The sequence below is a fragment of the Candida tropicalis genome, assembly GCF_000006335.3.
Source record: "Candida tropicalis MYA-3404 genomic scaffold supercont3.5, whole genome shotgun sequence".
Taxonomy (NCBI): domain Eukaryota; kingdom Fungi; phylum Ascomycota; class Pichiomycetes; order Serinales; family Debaryomycetaceae; genus Candida; species Candida tropicalis.
The window spans coordinates 39,932-57,966 of record NW_003020057.1 but is presented as its reverse complement, the minus strand read 5'-3'; the positions used below and the strand labels follow the sequence as shown (position 1 = coordinate 57,966).

General features: G+C 34.5%; 12 protein-coding genes across 12 annotated transcripts; 5 read left to right on the top strand and 7 right to left on the bottom strand. All coding sequences in view use genetic code 12, as the record gives it.

Annotated features, from left to right (window-relative positions):
• Positions 1-179: 179 nt before the first annotated feature.
• On the top strand, positions 180-2,810 carry MSH2 (mismatch repair ATPase; the record flags this gene model as incomplete). The annotated part of the gene is made up of 1 exon (XM_002549419.1): positions 180-2,810. The coding sequence occupies one exon, from the start codon at positions 180-182 to the stop codon at positions 2,808-2,810; it is 2,631 nt and encodes an 876-aa protein (XP_002549465.1).
• YDC1 (alkaline dihydroceramidase) lies at positions 2,805-3,695 on the bottom strand (the record flags this gene model as incomplete). The annotated part of the gene is made up of 1 exon (XM_002549418.1): positions 2,805-3,695. The coding sequence occupies one exon, from the start codon at positions 3,693-3,695 to the stop codon at positions 2,805-2,807; it is 891 nt and encodes a 296-aa protein (XP_002549464.1).
• A 973-nt stretch (positions 3,696-4,668) lies between these two features.
• On the bottom strand, positions 4,669-6,240 carry CTRG_03760 (uncharacterized protein; the record flags this gene model as incomplete). The annotated part of the gene is made up of 1 exon (XM_002549417.1): positions 4,669-6,240. One exon carries the CDS (start codon positions 6,238-6,240, stop codon positions 4,669-4,671), a length of 1,572 nt encoding a protein of 523 aa, XP_002549463.1.
• A 242-nt stretch (positions 6,241-6,482) lies between these two features.
• On the bottom strand, positions 6,483-7,259 carry MET16 (phosphoadenylyl-sulfate reductase (thioredoxin); the record flags this gene model as incomplete). The annotated part of the gene is made up of 1 exon (XM_002549416.1): positions 6,483-7,259. One exon carries the CDS (start codon positions 7,257-7,259, stop codon positions 6,483-6,485), a length of 777 nt encoding a protein of 258 aa, XP_002549462.1.
• A 673-nt stretch (positions 7,260-7,932) lies between these two features.
• Positions 7,933-8,415, top strand: CTRG_03758 (uncharacterized protein; the record flags this gene model as incomplete). Its single annotated transcript, XM_002549415.1, has 1 exon — positions 7,933-8,415. One exon carries the CDS (start codon positions 7,933-7,935, stop codon positions 8,413-8,415), a length of 483 nt encoding a protein of 160 aa, XP_002549461.1.
• A 451-nt stretch (positions 8,416-8,866) lies between these two features.
• CTRG_03757 (copper transporter family protein) lies at positions 8,867-9,451 on the top strand (the record flags this gene model as incomplete). The annotated part of the gene is made up of 1 exon (XM_002549414.1): positions 8,867-9,451. One exon carries the CDS (start codon positions 8,867-8,869, stop codon positions 9,449-9,451), a length of 585 nt encoding a protein of 194 aa, XP_002549460.1.
• A 160-nt stretch (positions 9,452-9,611) lies between these two features.
• CTRG_03756 (methylated-DNA--protein-cysteine methyltransferase) lies at positions 9,612-10,136 on the top strand (the record flags this gene model as incomplete). Its single annotated transcript, XM_002549413.1, has 1 exon — positions 9,612-10,136. One exon carries the CDS (start codon positions 9,612-9,614, stop codon positions 10,134-10,136), a length of 525 nt encoding a protein of 174 aa, XP_002549459.1.
• A 39-nt stretch (positions 10,137-10,175) lies between these two features.
• On the bottom strand, positions 10,176-10,895 carry CTRG_03755 (uncharacterized protein; the record flags this gene model as incomplete). The annotated part of the gene is made up of 1 exon (XM_002549412.1): positions 10,176-10,895. The coding sequence occupies one exon, from the start codon at positions 10,893-10,895 to the stop codon at positions 10,176-10,178; it is 720 nt and encodes a 239-aa protein (XP_002549458.1).
• Positions 10,896-11,061: 166 nt separating this feature from the next.
• On the bottom strand, positions 11,062-13,167 carry CTRG_03754 (uncharacterized protein; the record flags this gene model as incomplete). The annotated part of the gene is made up of 1 exon (XM_002549411.1): positions 11,062-13,167. The coding sequence occupies one exon, from the start codon at positions 13,165-13,167 to the stop codon at positions 11,062-11,064; it is 2,106 nt and encodes a 701-aa protein (XP_002549457.1).
• Positions 13,168-14,164: 997 nt separating this feature from the next.
• On the bottom strand, positions 14,165-15,109 carry PRA1 (Pra1p; the record flags this gene model as incomplete). The annotated part of the gene is made up of 1 exon (XM_002549410.1): positions 14,165-15,109. One exon carries the CDS (start codon positions 15,107-15,109, stop codon positions 14,165-14,167), a length of 945 nt encoding a protein of 314 aa, XP_002549456.1.
• An 800-nt stretch (positions 15,110-15,909) lies between these two features.
• On the top strand, positions 15,910-17,322 carry ZRT1 (Zrt1p; the record flags this gene model as incomplete). Its single annotated transcript, XM_002549409.1, has 1 exon — positions 15,910-17,322. One exon carries the CDS (start codon positions 15,910-15,912, stop codon positions 17,320-17,322), a length of 1,413 nt encoding a protein of 470 aa, XP_002549455.1.
• A 193-nt stretch (positions 17,323-17,515) lies between these two features.
• Positions 17,516-17,887, bottom strand: CTRG_03751 (uncharacterized protein; the record flags this gene model as incomplete). The annotated part of the gene is made up of 1 exon (XM_002549408.1): positions 17,516-17,887. The coding sequence occupies one exon, from the start codon at positions 17,885-17,887 to the stop codon at positions 17,516-17,518; it is 372 nt and encodes a 123-aa protein (XP_002549454.1).
• Between the last annotated feature and the right edge of the window lie 148 nt (positions 17,888-18,035).

Sequence of the window (18,035 nt, the reverse complement as noted above, 5' to 3'; positions counted from 1 at the left end):
ACCAGTAGATTTAGCAGAATATTTTTTTGATCGTGTAAAGAAAGACGCGTTTTAATTTTAATTGATTTTTTTTTTTTTTTTGTTTTTCTCTTTGCTTTCATTTTGGTTTTCTTGAAAATTATCAAGTTCAAATTGCTCCTGTTGTTTTCTTTCTATCCTTACAAATACAACCCCATACAATGTCAAGTACTAAGCTTCGTGTGACTTTCAATGATACCATTGATGAAAACGCGTACTATAAGAAATTCAGTCAACTACCACCAAAAGATGTTCCAACTATTCGATTCATTCACCATACCACCCAAGATTATTTTACCGTTTTGAATGAAGATGCCGAATACCTTGCGGATAACTTTTATAAAACTAGAAGTGTCATTGAAGAATCTAGAAAAGGCAAAAGATTTGCCGTCTCTTTGCAAAATTTCAAAGAACTGGTGAAGTTGTGTGTAAAAAACCGTATTAAGATTGAACTTTATGATAACAAGTCATTCAAGCTTATTGGTTCAGGAAGTGCTGGTAACTTAGAAGCACTCAGTGAGGAATTTGGCATTGACTTTGAGTTTGATGATGGATCAAATTCGTCCATAGCTGCCATTAAACTAGGTAAAAAAGTAGGTGTTTGTGTGGTAGAGAATTCCACTATTTATTTTGCCGAGTTTGAAGATAATGATGCTTTTTCAAATTTGGAAAGTTTGTTGATCCAGTTGGGAGTTAAAGAAGCATTAATTCCATCAAATATTGATAACAACAAGTTTTTGCAAGCAATTAATAAAGTCAATGACTTGCAAATTGGTGCAATAAAGTCATTTCCTAAAGACGTTGAACAAGATTTGGAAAAGCTTTTAGACACCGACAATGTGGAACTAACCTTGGCATCAAAGGGGTTAAATTCTAGTGACTTTGCCTTGTCATTATCTTGCTGTGGTGCTTTAATTGACTATTTGGATTTGTTGAGTAGTTCTAAAGCTTTCACCATTGAAAAGTATAACCTTTCGTCGTTTATGAAACTCGACTCATCTACCATCAAAGCATTGAATGTATTTCCCGCTGGAAACCAAAAGACAGTTACTTCCATTTATGAATTGTTTAAATGCAAAACTACAGCAGGATCAAAATTATTATCTCAGTGGCTTAAACAGCCGTTGATCGAATTATCAACAATTGAAGAACGCCAAAAACTTGTCGAGTTGATGATTGATGATACCAGTTTAAGGGTTGACGTACAAGATTTTTTGTCAAAAGTTCCAGACATCATGAGAATCTTAAAGAAAATTGGATCTAAGAAACCAGGAAGTGATAGCAAAAAATTAAATGACGTGGTTGGATTATACAATGTTGTTCAATTATTGCCCAATCTACTTGATGTTTTAACAGTTGATTATTATTTGACTCCACTCAAACAAAGTGCGGCATCATTGGCTAAATTTTGTGAATTAGTGGAAGTTTCCATTGTACTTGATGTTGCTCAATATGAGGATAACAGGATTAAGCCAGAGTTCAATCCAAAGTTGGTAGAGTTGGAAAACCAAATGTCTTCGTTAATTGATGCTATCAACCAAATACATCTAAACGTTGGTGATGACTTGAATATTGACGTGAATAAGAAGTTGAAATTGGAAAATCATCAAACTTATGGTTGGTGCTTGCGTCTCACTCGTGCTGAATCGGTTGTTATAAGAAATAAAAGACAATATGAACAGCTACAAACACAAAAAATGGGAGTTTTCTTCACTACCACCGAATTGAAGAGGCTTTCAGCTGAATATTCAGATGCCCGTGCTCAGTATGATAAAGAACAGAGTGCCATTACTAGAGAGATTTTATCTCTTGTTTTGTCCTACGAAAATGTTTTCGGCTCTCTTGCTGGAACATTGGCGCATTTAGATGTTATTGCTACTTTGGCCACATCTGCTATGCTAAACTCATATGTTAAACCTAAATTACATCCATTTGGTACAGATAGAAAAATCAAGTTGGAAGAGTCTAGACACCCACTTCTTGAAGTTCAGGATGACATTAACTTTATTTCCAATGATGTTTCAATGGATGAAAATCGTTTCGTCGTTATCACTGGGCCAAATATGGGTGGTAAATCAACGTATATAAGACAGATCGGTGTTGTTGCCTTGTTGGCACAGATTGGATCATTTATCCCTGCAAACGAAGGAGCAGAGTTGCCAATTTTTGATGCAATATTATCTAGAGTTGGTGCTGGCGACTCGCAATTGAAAGGTTTATCCACATTTATGATTGAAATGTTGGAAACGTCGTCCATTTTAGCTACTGCTACGGAGAATTCGTTAATTATCATTGACGAATTAGGAAGAGGAACTTCAACTTACGACGGTTTTGGACTTGCATGGGCTATCCTGGGACATTTAATCAATGACAAGAAATGTTTCAGTTTGTTTGCAACCCATTTCCATGAGTTGAACAATTTAGCCGAAAAGTATCCTGGTAAAGTGCAAAATCTTCATGTTGTTGCACAAGAGAACGAAGAAAATGATATCACTTTGATGTATAAAGTAGAACCAGGTATTTCTGATAAATCATTTGGTATCCATGTTGCAGAATTAGTTAAATTCCCACAGAAAATTGTCAATATGGCCAAAAGAAAAGCGGAAGAGTTGAGTGAAGAGCCACCATTAAAGAAGAAGTGTTCACCAGAAGAAACAAAGGAAGGAATGGATAGATTAAGAACCATTCTCAAACAATGGAGAGAAAACGACAACCTATCTACAAATTCCTTGAAAACAGCACTTTCTAACGAATCTAATAAGTTTATATTGGAGATTGTTGAAGACTTATAAATTCTTTTTATCATATTCGGCCAATTTCTTTATAGCTCTATGTCTTTCCAAACCATGTTTATCAATACAATACACGACTGGCAAACCCCAGCTCCAGCTAAATTTGTAGTAGTCTTCTGTACCAGTCAAGAAACAACGCAAGTATTCTTCGTATACCAATGAATAGTAAACACCAAGTCCAGTGAATATGTGCCACCATCCATGACCTTCCAAGACAAATCCGTATGGCATACCCCAATCTCTTCTTGTTGCTCTAACCGAATCACAGAAATGGATATCAAGATTCCATAAGAAATAGCCAAAGAGGAAAATACCAATACCAAATATACTAGTCTTGTGTAATTGCATTCTTGCAACCTTATCATGGACAACTCTTAAATTCAATTGAATTGATCTGAAAATAATAAAACCATTCAACACCCCATATGCAGTTTGATGGATGGTTGGGTTTCTAAAATACAAATATATGATAGTAAGCAAATTAGCAGCCGAGAAAATCCCCACGGCCACCATGATGGATTGTCTTGGAGTTTTGAACTCACTAAATACGGACCAAAAAGGAATACAAGTGGCATAAATCATTGGCAATTCATCCAATAATTGGAAATGGTACTTCAATGTCATATGGAATAACCAGGATCCAATACCAACCAAAAGAAACCCAAATGCGGTGAAAATAAACCTTGGTTCTAACTTGTTGTGAATGGCATGATAGATAGAAAACAGGGCTAAAATGATGAAAGCTGAATTAGTCGTGGTGTTTACTGCTTCTGCTATGTATTTAGAAACAACATAGTTTTCTTCACACCAATCAATGGTAGATGTTGGGATACCCCAGTATCCATTCTTTTGTTCCGGTGGATATGGCCAAGCAAATGGTAACATTCTATTTTATTTTATTTTATTTTCTTTGTGGGATTGAAGAAACTAAAAAAAAGGGCAAAGGCGAAATAATAATAACTAGCACGTCTATATCAATTAGGAACTAATAATATGTGGTTTACAACTCTATTATTTGATAAACAGAATTAAGAATGATAAGCTTCTGAACAAATGAAAGAAATTGTAAATCTGAAGAAAAGAGTACTGTCTAATAAATTATAAAACCAAAAAAAAAGTAGGAAGAAGAAGAAAGAGATAGAATTGTAGCATTGAAAAAAAAAAGACTTTGGTTCGGATAAGATCGATTTTCCCCTTCGGTGGTGTCGGTTAAAACGAAGATCGCACAAAATGGTGGACGAGCAATCCACTGTTTTGTATTGCTCTGGTGAGAGAAGATTAAGCTTCTGATTCTATTTTTTTTTTCTGCTGCATGGTAAATTTTAGTTTTAGTTTTTGTTAAAGGATGATTATGTAATCAGATAATTCTCCATGGTTACACGACACAACAAAGTTTAAAACATGATTCAAGTCACATGAAAATACTAAATTGTTGACGACTATAAATTAAGGGATGAAATAATTGGAGAATAAATTAATACTAAATAGAAAACGAATCAACCAACTAATATAAATTATCAACAACCTATTATACAATTAGGTTTTATTATATCTATTATTATACTTTGCTCACTTACATATGTAGAGTTCTAACAGTTTTTTTTTATTTTTGGGATATGCTAACAACGTGTGTATCATAAGAAAAGACGAATCACAATTCTCCCATTTTTAGCTTATACTTCTATACGATTCTGTCTGGTTATTATTATTTACCCATGTAAGTAATATATCAAAGTTTTAAGAATATGCATGTGTACTTTATTATTATTATTATTATTATAATTTTTTTTTCTTTTGTTATTTATATATTTCGTATAGTATATTTGCATAAGTTAAATTATGTCTATACGAACCCCGGTCAAGGAGTTAATCTTGTCCACTTCAAGTAACATTCATCTAGCATTGGTCTCGTAGTATAAGCATCGTACATTTTCATTTTATCCTGATCAGTCTCATGAGTGCATGAATTCCCGATACCTATGGGGTCATCATTTTCTAATACTTTGCCACACCAGTCTTCGTCAATGGAAGAAGAAAAGTTTAAATACAAACTTGCAATGGCCAACTTCATTTCAATGAGTGCCAAGTTCATCCCAAGACACATTCTTACACCTTTACCAAATGGCATCATATACTTCGCTTGTTGTTTGACTCGTTTCTTGTCTTCTTCGTTGTCAACTAACCATCTTTCGGGGATAAATTTATCAGGATTGGTAAATACCGACGGATTTCTATGATACGCATAAGGAAGACAAGAGATAACCGTACCAACTGGAATAAGCAATTTGCCAATAGTATACGGTTTTGCAACCACACGTGGCTCAGCTCCAGGAATTGAGGTGTGAATTCGACCATTTTCGGACAACAACGCATTAAGATACGGAAGATTATCAACCACTTCCAAATCTTCAATTTGACCACTTGGAAATGCTTCTTGAAGCTCATATCTTAATCTATTCTGAATTTTGTAATTAGCTGGTCTTGATAATTCATAACACAAATATGTCAATTGAACAGCTGTAGTTTCATGTCCAGCAAATAAATTATCCGTGAGAAAAGAATACGCAGAATTTCCTTCCAATCCGTACTTCTTGAGTGTTTGTATCGTAGTTAGGTTTTTACCATTGGACACAAGATTGGATTCTGCAATTTTATATAAACCCAATTGGAAATTGCAAATATCATCAACAGCTTGCAAGGTGGCCTTGGTTGCTGCCAAATTCCAAAAGAAGCTTGGCATCAATGTTGTCCAGAACCCCATACAAGACACCTTTCTATGAGATTCAATAATATGCCTTTCTTGTGGATGATTCAATAAATCCGTTCCATTGTCTCTACCAAGTTCAAACCTTGAAACCACATCCATGGCCAAGGAACCAAATAACGTAAACACATCAATTGACGGAGATTCTCTAGCAACTGCATCGACTAATGTTTTTGTGGTGTCAAATAAAACTGATCTTGTGTGGTTTTCTTTGGAGAAGATGGAAGATTTACTGTACAAGTTATTTATCATTCTTTTATACTTGATATGTCTATCATTTTCCAAACTGGCAAAAATATTATCCTGGAATCCATGATTTCTAAAGTTTTCATAAAACTTTGACTTTGGGAGGTTCTTTACATAAATATCAGTCAAATATTTTGGGTCACCATTGACGCTGATTTCATTTGGAGAAAGTAAAACTACATCACCATATTTCTTGTGCAAATCATAAACTTTGGAGATCCATTCTCCCTTTCGTTGGGCATTTAAACATGGAAAGTAAGTTACCCGATGTAAATATGGTCCGGGAACTCTCCATAAAGGTGAGTTAATTGGACGAATAACAAAAAAGTATGTCACGATAAGGACAAGAGCGGTGACCTGCACTGAAACTGAGTGGGTAATTCCATAATAATATACAAAATACACTATTTCTTTAATCATTTTTTAAATCGTTAAAGCATCGAGGAATGATGAGAAGAAAGAAAGTAGCTCCATGCAAGTGATTTTACTTTCCCTCCCATTCTGGAGTTCCCTATTTATACAAGAAGAATAAAGTCTTATCTCCAAAAACTTACCCACCAACATAAATCATCAATTGCGCAGTGCGCGGAATATATTGACAAATCAAGAATATTATAATAAGCGACATGCTCCTTTTTATTTTTCTTCCCTATATACAGTATTTACTGTTGCTGTAAAAATTGGGCATATTTACTAGTGGTATGGATACCGCATTCCGTCTTGGCCTTACCTTTCCATCTTCCACTTCTTTCGTCTTCCCCTTCACCGACAGGAACAGTCGAGTGCCAATCTCCGATGGATTTATAACCCAAGTCTAGTAATTCATTATATGGAACGTTGTTGTTGTCCACGTATTGTTTAACTTGCTTGAAATCCCAATTCCACAAGGGATTGATCTTAATGACACCACTTGTTTCTTCCAATTCCAAAATCTTCAATTCAGTACGTGCACCACCTTGGGACTTTCTTCTACCTGTTAAAACAGCAGATACATTCAATTCTTTGTATGCACGTTGACTTGGTTCAACTTTTACCAAGAAATCATAGAATTCTTCATTAGTTTCCCATAATTGATCACCATACTTGCTGACAAATTCCTTCTCATCACTGACGTCTTTTGGTTTGTAAATATGAATCTTTGGGTTATACTTCAGTTTGACATTATCAACAAGCTGAAGTGTTTGTGGGAAGTGGTATAATGTATCAAGGAAGATCAAATCAATCAAGTGACCTTCATCATGATTCAACTCTTGTGATAATTTTGAAATGATATCAACAGTAACCAAACCAGTTAATCCAAATGCAGTAGTTTGATATAGATTTGGAAATGTATAATATGCCCATTTTATGATCTCTGGTGCACTAAGGGTGTTTAACCTTTTATTGAGAAACTCAATATGAGCAGGTGTAAGTTGAACAGGGTTTCTTGACATGGTCATGATCTATAAAGCCACAAGAGGTAAATAAGAGTAAAAGATCAAGTATTACAAATTCTTCACTATTTATTGGACTCTTTAAATTTTTTTCATTCTTTTTTTTTTTTTTCATTGATCAACCCTGAAGGTGTAAGCGCACGTGACTGCTGCAAAACTGGGATTACATTTTCCGCTTGTGTTATTTCCGAGCGATAAGAGAACTTGCCTGTTAACAACCAAAAAATAAAATCAGCACAAAAATAATCACGATTTCCTCTTTATGCACACAATTACGAACTTTCAGTATAATTGGAAAGGAAGAGATGGGACTGTTTGGGGTTTAATGTAAAACATATTAAAACTACGAAACAAAAATGATAAACGCATATAGAGTGGGTTAGGGAACCTGAAATTGCTCAAGTTAACAAAGGAGGCGAAGAAAGAAAAATGAATATCTGAATGTTATTATATTTTTTTTCTTTGCCCTATTTATTATTGTAGAGAAAAGTTCGTAAGTGAAATCATTTAGTTGATAACTATAAATACCCAACCTTATTCTTTGTAAGCAATAAAAAACTGGAGACAAACAAACAAACCAAAAAAAAGCAAACGGAAATTTTCAAATAGAAAATAAAAAAAAAAAATTATATACATCATATACAAATCGTTCACATAATCTTCTACTTGAGAGAGACAAATGTTGCAATCTAAATCAATTGAAGAATATATCCCAGAAAATTTCCAATTGATAAACAGTACCTTTCGCTCCTGTAATTTCCATTCGAGTTCCCACGAACGACTCCTATTTTCATGTAGTCAGTGCAATAGCACCCTATTTGATAATACTAATCCCACAACATTTGTTCAGGAAAACAAAAACAGGCAATTGTTGAATGATATCATAGTGATCAAAGAGATAAACTGTACTGTATGTACATCGTTTGTTGGGTTTAGAATCGTGAGTTTCATGCCCGATGAGATGACCCCCATTCCACCTCCTCAGCACACAATAAGTGAAGTTAGAGAATTGAATCAGTTTAAGAGTTATTTAGAAGAAGTGGAAAATAATCTAACTGCTAGGTTTGAAAGGCAGAATCATTCAAAATTTATCATTAATAACCAGGAATACATTGGTAAATATTACATTTGCTTATCAAATGTGTTAATAACTTCGTATTAGGGAGTAAAAAAAAAAAGAGTATTTCAGATACAGGGTATATATATAGCATTGATTAGTTTAGATATATATATAGTTTATTTCAAAGGTAATTTATATTTAATATTGTTCACCCAAACGGTTTTTTTTTTTTTTAACAAAAAAATATTTGAGCCTTGTAAAGATTGTCTTTAGATTTGAAAGGGACATTGACAACAAGAGTAAAAATTCAGTAAGCAAAAAAAAAAAAGGCGTGTGATGCATGAGGCACCACATGTATGCGGGGAGTTTTGTACGATTTAGTGTGATTTGTTTTCATTTGAGTTTAAAACTCAACCTGTTACATTGAATATGAGATTTGCAGTAAGAAAAAAAAAGGATCCATGTTGAATATATATATATGTATGTGTGTGTGTCAATGATTGAGGGATAGCTTGATGTAGAATTTTTATCTTTATTTTAACAACTATCCACAATGTCTTTATCACCTAGACACGATATGTCCATGATGATGGAAGAGGATAAATCATGCAAAGTTTCAATGTTCTGGAATTGGTATACTACAGGCTCATGTTTTATATCAGAATCATGGCATGTTAAATCTACTGGTGGTTTTGTCGGAACTTGTTTGGCAAGTTTCTTTTTGGTGCTTTTCCTACAGTGGTTACATAGGTTTAACAAAGAAGTGGACCTTGCCATCGCCAATAGACCACATTTTGATGTTTTCTTCAAAAACGGTGAACTTGTTGATGGCGAATTGGTTGACGCAAAGACACTAGAATTTGAAACCCCAAACACAAGAAACCCATTCTTGGTTGCTCTTTCACATACTTGGCTATTGAGAAGAGGCAAGACAACTATGTTTGAACATTTAATCAGATGTGTGCTTTATGTTATTGAATGGGGATTGGCATACTTTGTCATGTTGTTGTTCATGTACTACAATGGATATGTCATTATATCCTCTTTGCTTGGTGCATTTGTTGGTAGATTATTGTTTACATATAATTCGGACCCAGCATCATCAAGAGTTGAAGAAGAGGCCAGTTGTTGTCTGTAAGCTGCAAAAGAAAAACGAGAAAGTGCAAATATCAGGAGCTCATGTATATTTTTTGCTCTCAACATTTATATCAGTATAAATATACGCGCATGGAAACGAACTTAATGAAGTATTGTATTTTTTTTTTTAACTTTTAGCAATTCTTTATGTATTACGTACAATGAAAAGTTTATACTATACCATTATCGATACTTCTCCCTTCAAGACAATGCTAGTATTAGACCTGCAAGGTGTATTATACTATGCGTCTTTAGGATCATCTCAATTACATTTGCAAAAAACGTTGGTCACAGATTTTAGACGCGTCAAGGAATATCAGCTTAAACCCTTGTCTACAATAAAGACGGATAAAACAGAAATTAGTGATACCGTTGAAAAGTTCAAACAACTAGTAGCAAACCCAAAGGAAGATAAACAAATTCCAGTTGAAATTATTTTTGGGACTCTGCTACAAAAAAAAGTATGGCAACACCTTAGACGTATCAAACCTGGAGAAACCAGAACATATAAAGACATGGCTGATACTTTAGGAACACATAGTAGAGTTATTGGAAACTGTTGTGGTGCTAATAGAATTGCTATGATCATACCTTGCCATCGTGTTTTGGGTTCATCAGGTCAAGTTACCGGGTATAGATATGGCACAAAAATTAAAGAGTATTTATTGAATCTAGAAAAATTATAACGAAATTCACAGTTACGTTAGATATATATGTATATATATTCAAGAGCCATCCAATTGAGAGTAATAATCCTTCAATTGCTTTGAACGTAGCATACTCAATTTCTCTTCATTGCCAATCTTCTCGGACTCAACATGTTCAAATCTATCCATAAATTGGGAGAATGAAAGAGAATCCTCAATTTTTGTTTGTGATTGTTCAATTGTATAATTTTGATTGACTTTGGATTTTAAAATTGATTTTTTGGGGTATTGATCTGTTTGTAATTGATTGTTCTTCTGCGTCTGTTCTTTTTTGAAAAAATTCAAACAAGCTAATGAGTGTTTCCGTTTAACTTGCTTGCCATTAACCTCTAATGTCTTTGGAGTGTTATCTTGTTCTGGAATGTAAACCTTGTCACATCTGTGCTTGAATAGACCAAAAAATAATTTCTCCATTGGTTTCGTTTCCTTATACAAGTCATCATTGCCTCTGGTGGCATAATTTGGAATAACTGGTACATCAATTAAAAAGTCATTGTCCAATTCAATGGAATCAAACTCAAAATTGAAGGAGCCAAAAGAAGAGGAAACGGCTGATGAAGCTGAAGCTGTTGTTCTTTCATATACTTCCAAATTAACTTGTGTTGTTGGTTGAGGTGGTGGCTCAATACTAGAAAGTGATATGCTAGCGTTGCTTCTGTTTACCAAACTGGGAACTGGTGAAGGACTTTGAGAATGAGTACCATTATCAGCCTTCCACGAATCATCCATCAGTAACATTGCTTCATTTAAAAATAGCAAAAAAAAAAAAGGAGAAAAAGGAGAAAAAGAGAAAAAGGTGAAACTAAATTATAAATCTGTACATGTTAAAAGAACGTCAACTTTACTATATAAATCGCGAATGTTGCAAAAAAAAAAAGAAATAAACGTTGAAATCTTGATATGTTTATTCAGAGACTTCAATTCTATCTAATTCCCTATATGCTCTTGCATAAAACTCGTCTAGTCCACCATTGATTCTTTCATATTGAAATAATGATTCTCGGAATGGTTCATGTAATTTAACGTTCTTCTTCAAAAATTCTTTATACTCGTCAGTGATTTCAGTTTTATCTTCAACCCGGTATCTGTTGATTGGATGGATCAAATATTCAAGTTCTTTCATATGAAATTCGTGTACGCTAGAAGCTAATCGGTACTCCATTGCCAATTCATGATCATTATTAAACATTTCAAACACCTTGTCATCTGTCATTTCGTCTATTAATTTTCTCATTTTCAATTTATTGAGAATACCGTTATGCTTTTGATAGTCATTGGCTTCGAATACTTTCTTTGCGGTTTCAAAATGAATCCAAATGTTTAATTTTCCTGAAAAGTAGTAATCTTGATAGGTTTTCCTTCTGATTCCTGAACGATACTCTTGATGGAGATTGCCCACCACTTTATTGTTTATATAACAAGGGACACCATTCAACATAGATAATTTCAAGGGGACTAAATCATCAATTTGGTAGTAATGCTTTCTTCTATCATGAATATTGGATGTTTGTTTTGCTCTTGAAAATCGTTTGGTTTCCCCAATTGCTAAACCGGTAATATCAATGTAGACACCACTATCCACGTCAATAAACCTAGCATCGATGTGATTCTCATTACGCGAAATATCCCTGTTGTGAATATATGTCCCAACATCAATAAGATATTTACCCACACCTTCATGTAAATCTTCAACCACCAATGTTTGATTATATAATTGCCCTAATTTAGTAAGGTGTCTTATAGGCATTTGAACATCAAGGTCATTGTCGTAAGGGAAAACTGCGCCATTCCAATACCAACTCAATAAAGGACCATGGGCTATCCAACTTACAATACCATATTTCTCGGTAAATTTGAACCAGTTACGTAATAGTCTTTCCAAAATTACTGCTGTTCTTGCCTTCTTCTTCAACTTTCCATTGAAAAACCTCCAGTCATAATGCCAGCCTGAATCCGAATTTTCCAGGTCCACACGCAAAGTAGCTTCTCTGAAATAAGGCTCTTCGGTATCTTCAGGATAGCGTGACTTAATTGATGCTAACATGGAATATAAATAAGACTGTTCAAGCTTGTTTAAATTAGATCTTTGTCTCATTTTGTCAGCTGCATTGATTAATTCTAATCTAGTATAGTTGAACATATCTGAAGTCATTTGAATGATTGGCTCAGGGGAGTATGGTGATAGGTATGCACTTGGGGATCTCAACTTTTCAAATTCAGAAAGTGGATTAATTGAAGATTGGTGATAATCTTCCAACAATGAATCTATTTTTCCCTTGTGTACGTCCAAAATAATATCATCTCCATAATCATTAAGAAAAACCACCTTGTATGGTAATGGCATATGGGCCAACACATATGTTTTTGCTTGAATGTTTCGAACAAACTCGTTGGAAGAAAAAACTGTATGTTCAAACTGGATAAAACCTGGCAACTCTTCATGTGAATTCACACCATACTGCTTCAACTCTTGACTTGTTAAATCTTTAGTATCAATACAACCAAAATAACGTGGATCATTAGTACATTTCTCTTTATCGTCGTCCGATTGTAGGTTAATTTGAGGTATCATATCTTTACATTTGAGTCTTTCTTCAAAAGGTTTATTCATTTGATGATTCAAAAGTGACAAATCGACCCAATCTGCCCAATGGAACGGTATACTAGTTACCGAGGGATCCTTGTTTAGAAGATTCAAAATCAATCCATAAGTCAATCGTGGATCCTGGAATATAGGCTCTTTGTCAGTTTTTGGAATATTATAGTTCATATCAATGACTGAACTTGGAATATTTGCAATTAACTCTTCTACTGCTTCAGCATAGTTTGCATTTGTGGTTGAAATCTCTGCCAAGGGATCTGTGGAATCGAGATCTATGTTGAGCATCTCTATGTCACTCGGTGTCAATGATTGTTTAACATGATAATACGTAAACCAGGTGATATTTAGTGCTAACAATGCCAAGAGCGGCAATCGTAATCTTCTAATTCTAAAATATTTTAGGAGCATTTAATCAAGGGTAGTAGACTTTGATGTAATACAAGGAATAATCACAATAGTGAGTGAAAACAATCCATAAAATGATGACCAGGGAAATGAATAATTAAATAAAAGAAAACTACGAAGTAGTAATACAGAGAAATTTATATATTTATAAAAAGAAAATGAAAAAAAAAGAAAGAAAGAAAAGAAAAGAAAAACAATCACAGACTCTAATCAACAAATCCATTACAGGACCTCTCTTAACCATTTGGTGTAAATTTCAAATTTTTAGTGCCCCCACATTGGCAATGGTTTTTTTTTTTTTTTTTTTGATTGTTCAGTAAGGCAACTCGTCATCCGACAGTAATCGATCCCACTAAATCACAAAGTTGACTGATCTTCTTCATTTTAGCATGCAGAAAAGAAGGAGTCTACATGTCAATGAGAGTATCCCTCAAGTACTCGTTGTTTTGGATAAAAGGTTTACCAACACCAGGTTAGTTATTCAATCATGGTTGATGTTTCACTAGTGAATGACGTAAGACAACCTTTTGAACGAACAAAAGGAAGCAACCCTAAAGAAAAAAAAAAAAAAAAAAACAGAAAAAAATTTTCCTTCTTCTTCTTCTTCTTCTTCTGTAGTTTATTGGCGAGTCTCGAAACGTATGCACATTTTTGTGTTTGATACACGCAATTTAAAAGTTCATAAATTTGTCTTCAGGGCTTAGATTGGATTAACCATCAAAGCCTTTACCGGCATTACTAAACACCAGCCCTGATCCCAAAGCCTTGTAGAATTGTATTCGGCATTTGAGGCTATGGTTATCGGTAATCCAGAATTGAATTTACCTTCATGGTTTGTTCCAAAGTATTTTATAATATATGGTTTTTTGTTTATATTTTATGGTGACACGAACTATAAATCAAAAAAAAATTAAGGAACAGAAAAGAAATGAAAAAAAAAACGACTAAAAATAGAATTTTAATAAAAACATGAAATTAATTGAAACTGTTAAAAACTGAACTAACAGTGTACTTCACCATCAGCATGGGTATGACAGTTAGATTCACCAGTAGTAGTGGTAGCAGTTTGACCAGCAGTAGTGGTAGCAGTGGTGTCATCATCGTCGTGGTCGTGATCGTGATCGTGATCATCTTCATCATCGTGGTCATGATCATGGTCATCCTCTTCATCGTCGTGTTCACCAACTTCTTTAGTTGCAAAATCATCTTGAGTGTATGTGACTCCATCGCCTGAGCATCCTTCACCTGGAACTGCAATATCATAAGCATAAACATCTAAAGCGTAATAAATCAAGGAATCGGAGTTTCTGACAGCATAGGTGGCATTACTAGATGAAAATTCAAGTGACTCTTCGTATGAGTCAACATAATGACCAATGATTTGATTACCAATTGAATCAAGGTGAAAGAATCTGTGGAGCAAGTCACTGGCCCAGAAAGTATTGGTAGCAGATTGGGAAACAGTGTAACCATAAGCACATAATTGAGATAAATAACGTCTAGAAGTAAATGAAAGATCACAGATAACTGTTTCATCACTTCCATTGGTACCTCTCCAATAACCAGCCCAGCCGTCGTTGGAACATTTATCGTCTAAGTCCTCACAGTGGAATAAAATATCACTTTTGTCAGCACTAACAATGGTTTGGAAAACACCTGCAACTTCAGCAATAGAACTTTCATTACCAAAATATTTTCTGTAGAATGGGGATTTGTAACCATATCTCAATGTGTGATCTCTTGCATGTTCTGCTAAAGTTTGAGCTTCTTGCAAACCAACCGCTAATTGATTAAATTGGGTAGAGTTACATGAATTGGCAATTGGGAAAGTTTTGACCCAATCTGCCTGCCAATCGTAACCAGTTGGAGAAGCATCAACAACTCTAGTGACAGTGACTGGGGCAGCTGCGGCAGTTGATAATAAGGCTAAGATTGAAAACTTCATTTTTTTTTCGTATGTGTATGGGTAAAGACAGTGATAAATGTGTTTCACTTATCAGGTATGGAAGAGTTTGGATAAAGTTGAGAACAATAAGAATACTTCCTTGATCGAGTACATATACATATATATATATATATATCATTAAATTGAGAAATAATAACCCGCCAACTATATTATATAATGCCGTAGATATCGATCTGGTAACCATTATTGTTAAACAGCTAATATAATTCGTGTTTTCTTGGCTTAAAAATTAACTACTGCAAAAAAAAAAAATAGAATTGAGTTTTACGCTTAATTAGCAGACGAAGGTAATTTTTTTTTCTCTCTATCTTTGAGTTTGCAGCAGATCTTGGCAAATTGGACTGGTGTAGTTATGATCGTTGCCGTACCAATTGGCGTACAAAGAAAATGAAATTACATACTGGGTATTAATTAATCAACCCATTCTGTTATTATTCCACTTCAAATGTAATATCGGTTTTTGACTTTTCAGCCAAGAATCAATTAAAAGGCGAAATTGCCCATCATATTTAGTGGTTATTACATGATGACAACATTTACTTGGCACCTATACTGAAAATGTTTTTCTACTGACAGATTTTATGGTTTTCCCTTTATAAAAAAGTATGAATATCATCAAACAATTGATATATAGATATTCAATTTGTTTCAACAGTTATTTCCCTTACCTTTAGTTTTTTTTCACTTATTTATTAATTTATTAATTAATTTAAATATTTGTTTCCCCCTTTTCGTGGTTATAATATTAGTAATAACGGTTACCAAATATTAAGAGCAGAATGAGATTCTTTATCCCCATTGTTGCATTTTTCATTGCCCAGGGAACAGCTGAGACAACTACTGTTTATTCAACTAGAAACTACAGATTGCCTACCACTACATCTCAAACAGATGGTACTATTTATGTTACTTCAACAAGACAATTAGCTATTACTACTTCTTCTACAACCAATTCTGGGTCTAGCTCATCTCTTTCAGTACAAACGACTGCTGTTACAGATTGTCACTTCCACGACTCGGTTCAATATTGTATTAATGGCTATGGTGTTGAAGGTTCCATTGTCCCCGCACCAACCAACACCGATGCGGCACCAACTAGCTATGAAGAGTGTCATTCTCACGATGATGAAGTTTTTTGCATTTATCAAGGAAACGAAGTGCAATTTATCGCTGTTGATGAAGATGGCCTGGATGAATCCGAATCTTCGTCTGGAACCAATTGTCATTTCCATGCGGGGGTTGAACATTGTGTTGGAGGTAGTGCAGATGTTGAATCCTGTGAAAGAGTTGACAGAGATTATAATATACCTTTAAGAATTGGTTTGTTGTTTGTCATATTAGTTACTTCTGCAATTGGTTCATTTGGTCCGCTCCTTTTGAAATCATGGTTCAAATTATCCACAGACGGTATCATCATTACTATTATCAAGCAATTCGGTACAGGGGTCATTATCTCCACTGTGTTCATCCATTTAATAACTCATGCACAATTAATGTGGAGCAATTCCTGTTTACATATTGTATATGAAGGTACAGGTGCAGCTATAACTATGGCAGGTTTGTTGGTGGCTTTCCTTTTGGAATATTTTGCTCATAGAGTGCTCAAGAACCGAGTTTCCTTGACAAAAGGGCATGCTGCTTCAACAAAAGAAGAAGAGAAACAAGTTGTGGAGGTTTCAAGCGCAGAGTCTGTTCCACACGGAATCTCAGTTAATGATAAGATATCGGTCCTTATCATGGAAGCTGGTATTCTCTTTCACTCTATTCTTATTGGTGTTATTCTTGTTGTCGCAGGCGATTCATACTTTATTACTTTATTCATAGTGATTGTTTTCCATCAGTTCTTTGAAGGGTTGGCTTTGGGTTCGAGAATTCTTAGTATTGAAAATGCAAAGATGCACGTGAAATTGCTCATGGCTGCTGCATTTGCTTTGATTACCCCATTGGGTATGGCCATTGGTATTGGTGTGTTGAACAAGTTCAATGGGAACGATCCATCAACTATCATTGCTTTAGGTACATTGGACTCCTTCTCTGCTGGTATTTTACTTTGGACTGGTTTAATTGAAATGTGGGCACATGACTGGTTACATGGAAGTTTAAGCAACAGTTCTTTGTGGGTTACATTATCTGCCTTGACAAGTTTGATTGTCGGTATGCTATTGATGAGTTTATTAGGTTATTGGGCTTAGGTTCTCAGTTTAATAGTTATTTGTATGATTTAATTTTTAATATATGAGACAGATGTTGTGTTTTCAATAAATATTTTATTAGCAGTACTACAAAGAGTTCTTGAGTTCTGACATAAAACCTTGTTGTGTTTTGCATATTACACATACTTATTTGCTATTGAAAATAAAATAAAAGAAAATAAGAAATAGCTCCTCACAAAATTGGTGATTGGGACTCTGGTGACCATTGGTCTTGTTGTCCATAACTTTCATCATATCCTTGCTTGACCTTTTCAATAGCTTCATTTTTTGTCTGTTCTTTATCCAAGTGATTTAATCCCTTGGTTTCAAAGATCTTATCGATTTCAGAACCAGCAAGAGCACTGAGAGCTTTCTTTGCAAACGAATGACTAACAGGAAGTCCCTTCTTTCTCTGTCTATCCTCAAACATCTTTGTTGCAGCAAACGAAGCAGCACCAGCAACGACTTCATGGGAAAGATTGGAAGAGCCTTGGTCACTACTACTTCCACCACTGCCGTAAACTAAATTGTGATTGTTTTTCAACAGTTCGAACATAGAATTCATTATGAATAAAGAATAATATTTTAAAATATTAGCTATACTTCCATGACTAATATGTAATAGTAGGAAATTAAATAACGTTTATATACCGTTGGAAAATTTTCCAATCCCTTTCAATTCTTCTCCCCCTAAACGTCACAATATGCAACCC